Source organism: Seriola dumerili, unplaced genomic scaffold (genome assembly GCF_002260705.1).
Source record: "Seriola dumerili isolate Sdu_G_001 unplaced genomic scaffold, Sdu_1.0 BDQW01000388.1, whole genome shotgun sequence".
Taxonomy (NCBI): domain Eukaryota; kingdom Metazoa; phylum Chordata; class Actinopteri; order Carangiformes; family Carangidae; genus Seriola; species Seriola dumerili.
The window spans coordinates 1030661-1042730 of record NW_019174643.1 but is presented as its reverse complement, the minus strand read 5'-3'; the positions used below and the strand labels follow the sequence as shown (position 1 = coordinate 1042730).

Sequence of the window (12070 nt, the reverse complement as noted above, 5' to 3'; positions counted from 1 at the left end):
CTGTATGCAGTGGCTTCAAACATGACAAAGTGAGAATTAGAACGAGACAGGTCCTAGCTGCTGAGGTATAGAGTCACAAACTAAGCTAGCATCCTGTGCTGATCTGAGCTAGAGCTGCGGTTGATGACTCAGTTCCTGATTTCTGACTGATACTGAGAGAGATTTAGAGGGTAGAGAGACAGAGAGAGTGAAGTGTAGAGAGAGAGAGACCGTGGGGGTCGAGATGTTGAGAAATAGTGGGGTGAGACAGGGAAAGTACTGTCGGGGGTGGAAAGAGTTACAAAAACTATTACTACATTATTCTGCAGCTATAAACTTCCCTCTGGTAGATTGTAGAACCAGGATGCAGGGGTTTAGTCCCACGACCAAATGTTTTGGATGGGGTTGAGGTTGGAGCTCTTTGCAGGCCGGTCGAGTTCCTCCACTGGGAAAACGTCTCCTAGCTTTGTACCCAGAAGCGCTAATGTGATGAAACAGAGTAGGGGCTTTCCCAAACTGCTGCTACAAACTTGAAAGATCACTACAAATCAGAAAATATCATTGTGTGCTGCAGCATTAAGAGCCACTAATCTGTGTCCACATACTTTTGGCCATATAGCAATGGTGGAATATAATACTTGAGTATTTCCATTACATGCTGGAAATATTGTACTTTCTAACAGTTACATATGCAATATAATGCATTGAAACCAACGAGGTGGAAATAGTTCAACAGCAGCAACGCTTTATTTTACTGTATTTCATTGTTATTTTTTAGGATATTCCTGTAAATATGTACGTGGAACATAAGGTGTTGAACTGAGCTGAAGCCCAATACTAACGTTTAAAAGTGTAATGCTCAATTTTCAATGCAGATCTTTTTGGAGTATTTTGTGTGGTGTAATGTTCTCCACAACTGGCACATGTGACAGAACAGAGAAGAAGAAAGAGAGGTAAAGGACAAAAGAGCGAGAGAGCTGCAGAGGTAGGAAGAGAGAGAGAGCGAGGAGGAGGAAAGGTTGAAAGATACTGAGAGAGAGCAGGAGAGAGGAAGAGAACAAAGCTGAGCGCTCAGAGAGAAGAAGCGAGAGTCGAGGTAGAGCAACAAGGCTGCAGAAAAAGGAACAGAATTAAGAAAATAAAAGGGAAACTCAACAGCCTCGCTGATGATCATCCACCATCTTTAGGGAACTAAATCTGAGAGAGAGAAAGAGAGAGACAGAAATAAATCCATCACCATGATGAAGTTGTGGAGTCGCCTCTGCTTCCTCGGTGAGTTTAGCTCAACTGTCAAACCTACTTTCACATGTACTTTTATTTATGTTGCTGTTTTTGTTTTGTTTTTTTAGCAATAAACCAAGATAAAAAGTAGATTTATTTATGAGTAAGAAAAGCAGAAGAGAAACATTAAATCTGTTTTTAGATCAGGGCTCCCGCCCTCACTTGCAGATTGTTTTCTCGTCAGTTAAATCAGGCGCTGTTTTCACTCCTGACTGTCTTGATTCTGCTAAAACTCCCGTTTCAGTTGCTTCCAATGCCAATGATTCACTCACCGAAGCTTTCAAAGCCTTGATCTTTTCTATTTTATGTCTTAAATCTATATTTGCATGCACTTTAAGGGTCATTCAAGGACTTGGGTACCCCTGCCCTCTTTATACAGGAAGTAAGGAGCACACAATTGCCACATTATAAGTTAAAATTATGGGAAACCACATTATTTATTTTTACTTGTTTTTTTCCAGTGGTTCAATAACACAGCATTGTTCATTCTACCATAAATGTGTCTAATGAAGTTTTATTTTTCTATTCAACATGACACTGAACATGTGTCTCAATATAGTAAATATATCCTCATATTTAAGTTACTGTATGAAGGCAGCAAACAATCCATTAATGATCCATTAATAAATAAATAAAAATAAAAAAATCTGTTTTAAGACATAAAATATGAAACTGTGTAAGTGAATTAGTATTTTTCTTGCTGCGTGTATTTATTACAATATATAAAACATAAGGTAGACAGTTGAATAAGCTTCAGTCGAAGGTCAGAGGTCACAGTACCTGGAATATATGTATAAAGTATGTAATTAATACACTTCAGTATTCTATGATCTTTTATCTGTCATTGCATTTTCACACCAACGTTTTCACACATATGAAAACCTGTTGCAGCAGCAGCAGCAGCAGCAGCTCTGTGAAGTAAAACTTAGTGGTCAACAAGTATCATCTACCTCTTAACTATAACTGGTTATGTTCAAGTAAGTGCTGGACTAAGACACGTGATGCTTTAGCTCACATTAAAATTAAAGTCCTTGTACACACACACAGTGTATTTCCACTGGTGTTTTCCGGTGACTTTACATAAATCTCAGCATGGCTCTGCCAAACTTGTCTTATGTTTCTCCCTTCATCATTTTCTCTTTCTGTCTCAGTTCTAGCAATTTCTTCAATTTCCAGAGGACAACTCGATTCAACTTCTGATTCATCACTTAAGGAAGGTACGGTAACGACACACCTGATTAACACATGACCTACTGTGGACCAGGGCGTGTTGTGTCCTGTCACGCACTGCACTGCAATGACAGCGAGGTCGGACAATAACCTGACCATGGAGTACATCTGTACATTTGTACTCCCTGTAGCCTTCAGTGTACCGTCAGATTTGATCTATCTTTGCCTCAGTCAGTTAAAAGCTGAGATATATCAGCATTTCTTTAAGCTTTATAAACAAACGCAAATATTTACTGTATTGTCTTGTTCCTGTCCATACTGCATTGCCAGTGGTAATTCTAGAGTCCAAAAATTGCCAGGGGGCCCTTCCACCAAGAAAAACTGTCCAAAATTTAACATTTTTCTTCATTTTGAATGTTCAGATTCGTAGAATTTTCTAAATATAAAGAACATGAAAAACATTGTAATTTTCAAAATATGATATATTATTAAGAACAATAAAAACCTAAATAAATAACTTAAACACTGTCAGATTGTAAATAACCCACATAACCAGTACTCATCGACACATAAGGTCCCTGTAAGGAGAGTTCCTACTGGGTGGTGTTGGCAATTTAGTGATTTTTTCGCGAGATTTGGCGACTTTTAAAACCTTTATTTACTCTTTTTTTTTTTTTTATAAAATCAACTGGTGGCATATCTACAGACTTTGTGGACAGACCTTATCTCCTCTCGTTCTTAGTGGAGAAGCTCTGATGTGGCTCCGAACTGACGGTGTTCAGTGGGCGGGACCGAGCAGCAGCACGTTCAATTGACCAAGCAGCAGCCAGACAGTGAATGAGCTGTGAATAGGCGTAGCTAACGACCAATCGTCGATCCCCATTGTGTTTATTTTAAAATGGGGCCCCTTTAGGGAGGTTTCCTACACAGATGTCGTTGCAAATTCATACCTGTCATTGCAGGTAATGGTTCTGCTGTACTGTGTTAGATAGCTGTGCTGCCATGTCACACCATTACCACGCGAATCGTAGCCATGGTGACAGTGCCCACATCCGCATCTATCATGTATTGCTGTTTAGAAGACATCTGGCTGATTGTGTGTATTTCCTCTATGTCTGACACAGGTTCCCCTGCCCCCAGGACTGACAACCCATATAACCAGTCACTGAATGAAACTGAAAATAACTCTACCAACCCCACGGAGGCCTCCCCCCCTTTTAAGACTACTGTCTCAGAGAATGCAACAGATGATCTTTCAACAGACAGTGAGGTAAGAACTAGTGCCAACCTGAGCCAATGACCTTCGAGTCGTACCTCTGTACCTGTAACATGCTACCAGTCAAAAGCTTGAAACCAACTCTTATCGGTGGGAAAGTTAAACCCAGAGTGCAACAAAATACCTGATGTTATTTTCTCATTACTTAAAATGCCATACTAAAATATACAAGTGGCTTTTATTTCATATTTAAGAAGTTTATCTTAGCATAAATTAAGATGTTGTAGCTCGTTAGGGTTAGAAGATTATTTAAAATGTCAAACATCAAATTAATCTGGAACAGTTAAATATTTAAGTCAAATATGAAGCAGTCTTAGTGACAATAAATCAACATTATAAAAATATGTAAATAAATATATAATGGTTACTAATTCCTCTCTAAAAGGGATGACCTATCTCACACAAGTTTAAATTCCTCTGGAGCTTAAAGGAATTCAATGGCTTCCTGTAAAAAAATATTTATACAACCAAAACCATTGGAAAAAATAAATAAATAAATACATACATACATACATACATACAGGACACACTGTGAAACAACATATTTAAAGCTGATTTTAAAAGAAATCAACCTCAACATGATGATACAGTATACAACTAAATATATTATTCTCTAAAGTACTGCAGCTGGACCTGACTGATGGAAATCAATCCGATCAGGCCAGACAAGCTTATCTGAATTAGAAACTGCTGTCAGTCAGTCAGAGTCATATTTACTTATACAAACTGTGATCTTATGTCTTTTACAGACTACGGAAAAAACAAGGAAGGGAGACGAGGATGACAGTTCGTTTAACACAACAGTGGGAGGCGGTGGCACCACAAAGGCACCTGTTACAGCCTTGGACAGCACGACAGGGAGCGTGAGCGAGGGCGCTGGAGTTGGCAGTGTGACAGTTTTTCAGGCGACCTCATCAAAGCCAGGTACCTGACTGTCACGGATGCAAAAGGCAGCTTCACGAATTGCGTGCCTCAGTTTGTCTTCCTGTGTGTCAAACCACAGCTATCACGTGCTCATACTCTCTGGCGTCTACACAATCGCATGCACTCTAACACATTCACACTCATCTGACAAACCATCAAACACACATATGTTCAGACGCACGCCCAACGGCTGGTGGGTCACTTTTGCACATGCAAAGTGCACATACACTCAGCTTTTCTGAACGTTGGTTTTTCAATAGCAACCAGTCAAGTTTAAAATCGATAACGCCAAAATAAGAAGTTGGGAATTTGTTAAAAGCAGACTGTAACCTAGAGAGAGCCTGATTTGCAGTTGACATAGAATATGGTATTGTCTGTGTAAAAACACTGCAGTGCTCACTTGGAAAATGGATATTGTTTCTGCATGAACTAAATAACAAGTGTTAATATTATTCCTTGTGGGACAACTTTATTAACAATCTGGAGATTTAATTTGAAGCAGTCATCAACAACTATCCAAACTGACTGTCAGGTCAGATGGCTAAAACCTTTAGAAAGCTGTCTTTGTTGGACAGCAATAGTGTAGATACAGACAGGAAACATGGGGAGATAGAAGGTGGGGTATGTCATGTTGTTATGTCCCCAGCTGAAATCAAATCTGGGACAATTAACCACAAGGCCACAAGGACATCCTTCCCACTAACTAACTAATAATATCCAGTCTGCTCTGTTTGAACATCAGAATGTAATCTCTTAAATGAAGGGGGTTTGGAAGTTTTGATGGACTCTTAATTAATATTAAAATACCTTAGTTTGTCATTTTTTTTTCTGTTCTCCACTAGAGGGCATGCACAGTGACACCATGAAATGACTGAGTGTATTTGTTTGAATGTACTGAGCAGTAATCAGTTGTCTGTCTCTTTTCATAACAGAGGAATACGCGAGCGGTTCATCCTGGGGTAAGGAAATTGTATTATGATTTTTAACCTTAAGCAGCATGTTCTATTGTATTCTGCTTTGTTTTGCTGTAAATATTTTCTTTTTCTCACCGCTTCTGCTACAGCTACTATCAGACTGACTTATCATAATTTTACATTATAGTTTTTTTTCTCTTTAAATTCACAGAAAATCCCAGAATTATGACTTAACCAGTTCTTGAAGTTATGACATACATTTTTTTTAATTTTGAGATAATAGGTCTGACATAGAAGATACACAAGTAATAACTTTGAGAAAACATGTCTAATTCTATATTTCTTTTACACAATGCCATTTAATATGGAGGCCCAAATGTTCAATATTAAATAAATAAATTAAACAAAGTTTGTTTTTTTTTTTTTTTAAATCAATTTGTGCAAAATACATAACAAATTTTAATTTTAATTAATGATATTATTATCGTCATTATCATTGATTATTTCAAGTTTTGTTTTGGTTTTTTTTTATTTCACAATAAAAGTTTTATTCAATCCTATTTTATTTCCTAAAGTCACTTTTTTTGAAAGCAACATGTCCCCACTCTTACAGTGATATTGAACACTTGCTCCATTCTTTCATAGTAATCAAATATATTTGTCTAATATTTGTTTTAACTTTTTTTTTAACTATGAAATTGTTTCAATTATCTACATACCTTTATAAATCTATACTTCCTTTCAAATCCATTAGGTAACGCCAACCCCAACCCTAACCCTAACCCTAACCCTACTACCCCTGCTAATAAAACTGACAAAGCTCTCTATCTCTATCTTTATCTCTCTCTAGGTTATGTGATCCTGGTATTGATCATCCTGGTGATCATTGTCCTGTGTGTCATCCTCTACTTCCTCAGGAGAGTCTCCAGGGTAGGGGAACAATACATAGAGATGGAGAGATTATTTTTTGGCGTCATTTCCTTTAAAATACATATTTTACACCCACTCACTGTATCATGTTACAATGAAGATAGTTAACAGATGCTCCTGTGTGCCACATTTTAGCTTACTTGTTCATTTGTGTTTCCAGACATATTCATTTGACCTTCAGCGCCCAAATCCCATCATCAATCAATTCAACGAACCCACTGGCACCTTTGAACCAGTCTACCTGGATGACCTAGGTGTGTTTGTGTGTGTGTGGTTGCATTTAAATTACGAGGACTATATAAGGCTATAAGACTATCCTGACTTGTGTGCGTTGTATCTCAGAGCGACCTGCGCCTAAAGAACAAGTGACCACCAATGACCTTTCAACTCCTCCAGTAAGCAACGGCACGAGTCTACAGTCGGAGGAAAAGGGCTGTAATGGAGAGAACGGTACGAAATTAAATTCTTCTTTTGGTGCTGTGTCGAGTATTTAGTATCATAAGTCTCTAAAATCAAAGAATCTCTTGACATCAAACTGAATCTTGCCCTCCATAAAAAAAAAAAAAAAAAAAAAAAAAAAAAAAGATAAAATATGAATCTCGCAGGGATCCACACTTTTCAATTAGCTTTTTGTCAGTTTTCAAAATGACTGTGGTCTAAAATCTTCCCAAGCCTTACATTCGATCAAGTTGTGATGTTCTGTACTAGACAAAAACTTAAAAAGGTTTATCAAGTAAAGGACAGAAAAGACGACAAAGTTCTCAAGTCCTTAGCAGAATGAAGCAGAATTCAACATTAATGATGTTTTGACTGCCTCAGAGAACTTCAGCTCTCATTTAAGTTTGTTCCTATGCTTGAATGCAACCGTGTTGCCCAATGTGCACGGAACATTTCCCATCGTCACATTCATCAAGTCTACATCTTTTCAATAACTCTGGATCTTACCTTTTCTTCTCTTCCCATTTGGTCCACATCTCCAGATCCACAGGAAGAGCCAGATGCAAATGGTCTGGAGACTTCGCCCACCAGTAACACCAGCCCCTCATCAGGCGATGACCCAGCTGACAAGACGTCCAACTCACCGAGCAGCACCAACCTGTTCTTCGATGCTATTGGGGAGACACAGCAGAACGAAAACAACAACAACCCATGTAAGATTATTCATATGGATACTGACACAAATTATAAAACAAAAATCATCATTGCACTTCTATAAAGCTGTGGGACTTGCAGGGCAGTTTTAGGAATCATGAAATGCAAAGAAATGCTTGTCTGTCAAGAAATAGCTATTTCATTGTTTAAATCACAAAGATATAAAGTGTATATTTTGCTGTATATTTTGCATCTTTGCTGGAGCTAGGTTAGCTGTTTCTCACCACTTTGTGCTGTGTGTATTTCATTAAATGTCTTTGGATAATTCAAATCTCATTATAATACTTGTGTCTGTATTGTCTTTAGGCATTTTCTCCACTGACCCATTTGTTGAAATAAACCTGGACGAGCCAGCGTGGTGCAATCAGTTCCTCACCTCTCCTGAAGCTACCTCTTCTGTCCTCCCCTTCTCTCCTTTCTCCTTCTCCTCCTCCTCTTCTTAGCACCTTCACCGATGACTCTAAGATCAACATGGAGGCTGTGTCTTTGAAACACCTTCAAGACATCAACAATGTTCTCTTGTATTTACAGTCTGCTCCCGGCTAGTTTGAATCTTTTGTCAGAGAACAGCATATAAATCTCAACCAAAAAGCTGTAAATACAAAGCTAGCTTGAACCATTTTGTTGTGGTTTGTTTATATGCGTTCTCCACTTCAAACTGAGCAGTCTGGTAAAGTTTAATGTTTTTCTAAATGGAGGTCACATAGTAACCTTCTTGTTCTCAGCTCTGGTTTCTATATCATAATAATGAGTCAAACAACAGTCTGCTCATTTAACCAGAACTAACCGTTAGCTAGCTAACTAGCTAGCCAGAGTAGTCAAATTATCCTCATTCAACCCCAGACGGAAAGATTATTTGTGTGCATTTTGCATTGTTTAACTGACCTCTATGACTTTCAAAGAAGAAATATTAAGTCATTTCAAACATCAGTCATTTCCTGACCTGCTCACCACCTGGGCCTGTGCCTATTGGCCTGTTGGGTAATCTCAAACTACAAGAATGTATTGCTAGCAAGCTATTATAAATCTGTCTCCTATGTAGCTGTGGTATCACCCTGACTAAATGGTATTTTAAGTGCCATAGTTACTGTAAATATATTTCCTATATAATATATTTTCAGTAACTCGGAAATGCTGTAAAACACATATACATTCATACATATTTTAAATCTGAATTTTGTGAGGTTGTGAATGTCTGTGTATAATACTAGAAATTGATAGTCTTTATGCCTTTGTGTTTTAACTTGCAATATTTTTAGTATTTGTTTATACCTAGATTTCTTTGTAGAAAATAACAGAAGACAAATTAAAAATACATTTCATTTTGTCTCTGTTTTCAATCAAACTGACTTAAATATGTAATTTTCTTTATAGATTTTTTTTTTGTGACAGGATGAAATAGCTTCAGGTAAACCTTTACTTGGATGTTCATTGTTGAATAAATGAAAAACTTTTAACAACTACTGCAAAGTGTTGCCCCTGTGTTTTATTATTTTGTCTTCACTTAACATGTAGCCAGTTTGCATTCACATCTAGCTCTGTACCCGCTGTAGTAATAGTATTAACCCAATGTTAAGTCATTTTGCTGGCTAATTAGCTAGTTAACATGCTAAGCTAACAAACCAGGTATGCTACGCGTAGGCATCCATACCAGCTAATTAGTGTTAAGTGCTAAGAATTTCACTTACCACGAAAGACAAGAGCGAGTCTTCATCAATTAACCGCACAACCGCCATATTCCTTATCCGACATCGTCATAAAAAATCCTTCATTAGGCACCAACACCACAAAAACGGCCGAGACCTAGCTAGCAGGTGGCGCGAAGTGATGGCTAACCGTCAGTTAGCAGCTAGCTAGAATCCGAGCGGCCAGCCAACAGTGACGGGACGTTTTATTTACAGTCCATCAGTGCAGTCCGTCAGGAAGCCGGTGCATAGTGACTTCGGTTATCAGGTCAGATCCACACCTCTCTCTCTCCTCCCCAGCTCCACCCTCTCCTCCAAATATGTTTTTTTTCTGGTTTAAAAAAATATACCAAGATGGCGACGGCCAAAAACGCCAACTCGAGGCTTCAAGACTGCGAAGCGGCAGTTCACGAACTAATGCGTGACGTCACGGTGGGTTGGACCAAAATGTTGTACCTGGAAGCAGCTAACACACATTCATTTAACCTTCATCTCAAAATATTTCCATATTAGACAACGTTTAAGCCACTGTAATTTTACCTTTAATGTACTTTTTTTTAACGTGTAAATAAATCCACTTTCATTGCTATGACTTGTGTGAAATGAGCAGAGTCAGCATTGGATGATTGATTGGCTATTGATAGTAGTGCTGAATCTCACTCTGTGTCGCAAAATGGTAAATGTTTGAGTTATAAATTGTTTTTGTCAGCAGCAGTTTTATTTTGGTGAACAGAGAAGGGAAAATTCAGTAGTTGGGTAAAGTCAATTCTGATAAATGGTCAGCAGGGGGAGCTCTTGGCCTGCACCTCAGTCATAAGACTTAGGTATTGTTTTCACTTGCGTTTTGTCCATTCTAGGTGAACATGTAGATGAGTGTCTTTCACAGACACTAGAAGGTGACCTTTTCATCAGTAACAGATAAAAAAGGTGAAGTTTTGTGCAGTTGTGTGAAGAAATATTCTGTTCCTTTACCCACTGTAGCTGCTGCTGCTGTTGCTGTTGTCAGCCCCAGTCCAGTGTAGAGGACGATCCTTCTGGTTCTGGTCTCTCAGGTCTGGGCTCAACAACAGCAGATGTAAAGGATGTTGAAAAATACAATTGTGTCTCTGACAGTCTTAGTAAATATAGAGCTGAGAGGCCAAACTCCATCAAGTCTAGTTAGCAGCATAGTCTGTACAACACTGAACCATTTATACAAAGAGTTCCGCAGAATCTACTTACACGAGACATGGAGCCGATATTTGCCAGAGTTCCTCCCATATTTTCTATATTCTCTCTTCTCAGGTCATGATTTTATTTTACTATTTGTATATTTATGTAATTAATACATCTTTTAAATGAATGTTGTTGGACTTCTTTTATGTTGTCACTTATCTTTATGCGCCTGTAAAAGACCAGTATTAATAAAGTTTATCATTAGACATCACACACAGAAGAGTCAGAACAACTTCTCTCAAATTTATTATTTTAATTGTTAACAATATATTCAAATTATAAACTTTACATCAGGAAAGCTGATTTTGTATTGTAACAGTTTCCACCAATAGTCAATAGATAAAAGATTTAATAATAATAATAAAGTGCCAAGCCGGTGAATGAAGTGAAGGCGGACTGGCTCCAAATCTAATTATTTACACTGAAATGAGTTGTTGATGCTGTAATGACTCAATTTTAACTCTACACCAAAACAATATAAACATTATATAACACAAAAATATGAACTTCATGTCACAGATAAATCTTTGACTCAGGTCCTGTCGTTATGATAGAGGAGAGGAGAAGTTCAATGATACTGAAACATACATGAAGAAAACACTTGAGGTAAAACAGGAAAGTGTCTGATGGTAAATGAGCACAAAGAGCTCCCTCTAGTGACCGTGCTCATTAACAACAGTGTTAACTCACAGCTTTTCTCTGGAGATTACATCCAATGAAAAAGTCGCATCACTTCCTGTGAGCTACTACAGGTTCATACCATCAGGTCAGGTGCATGATGGGTAAGTCAGTAAAAGTAGACAAGCTTCTCAGCATTATTTCATGAAGTGAACACAGTGCACGTTTCACATCTGTCTGACACAGTTTAACAAGGTGTCCTTTCAAAATAAGACTAGGTATAGATCTAGTGTATGACTGGACCGTGTATTGTTTCCACTGTAAAAGAAGTAATAGAAACTGTTCCCACCAAATCATTTTGAAAGAGCCAATGGGAAAAGTCCAACACTGGACCGACCAATGGTGTAACTTCATCACTCAGTCAGTCAGTCACAGACTTTACTGACCACTTTATTATTGGCTGGACCACATACCACTGTTGTGGTCCAGCCAATGATGGATGACAGTGTCCTGTGGCTCTTATAGTCACTTACTGAAGAAACTAAAGGGCAAAACAGTGTTTTCAGTGTCTGTGGTCCAAAGTTGAATTCTGACACTTTCACTTACTTTGTGGATCAAACTGTTTCTGCTGAGCTGAAACTTTCCTCAGGACGAATGAATAAAAAGAGTCAGAACAACAGCTGCTGTCAGTCCCAGTCCACAGTAGAGGCTGATCCTTCCCCGACTTGCTGTGTTTGGTTCTCCAGGTTCTGTCTCAGGTTCTGTCTGAGGTTCTGTCTCAGGTTCTGTCTCAGGTTCAGGCCGATCCCTCGCTGCTGCAAAGAGACCAAACAAATCTGGGTTGTTCATGTAAAGAAGCTTTTTTTTACTAATAAACAAAACAAAACAACAGCAACACAATAAAGTGGCACCGTTTAAAAACTGAG

At 38.2% G+C, this 12070-nt stretch overlaps 1 protein-coding gene across 1 annotated transcript; it reads left to right on the top strand.

Moving 5' to 3' along the window:
* Positions 1 to 1032: 1032 nt before the first annotated feature.
* Positions 1033 to 9083, top strand: LOC111233350. The gene is made up of 10 exons (XM_022761151.1): positions 1033 to 1251; positions 2412 to 2477; positions 3555 to 3700; positions 4456 to 4630; positions 5563 to 5589; positions 6395 to 6474; positions 6635 to 6728; positions 6817 to 6924; positions 7455 to 7625; positions 7933 to 9083. The coding sequence occupies exons 1-10, from the start codon at positions 1218 to 1220 to the stop codon at positions 8067 to 8069; spliced, it is 1038 nt and encodes a 345-aa protein (XP_022616872.1). The 5' UTR covers positions 1033 to 1217; the 3' UTR covers positions 8070 to 9083.
* The last annotated feature ends 2987 nt before the right edge of the window (positions 9084 to 12070 follow it).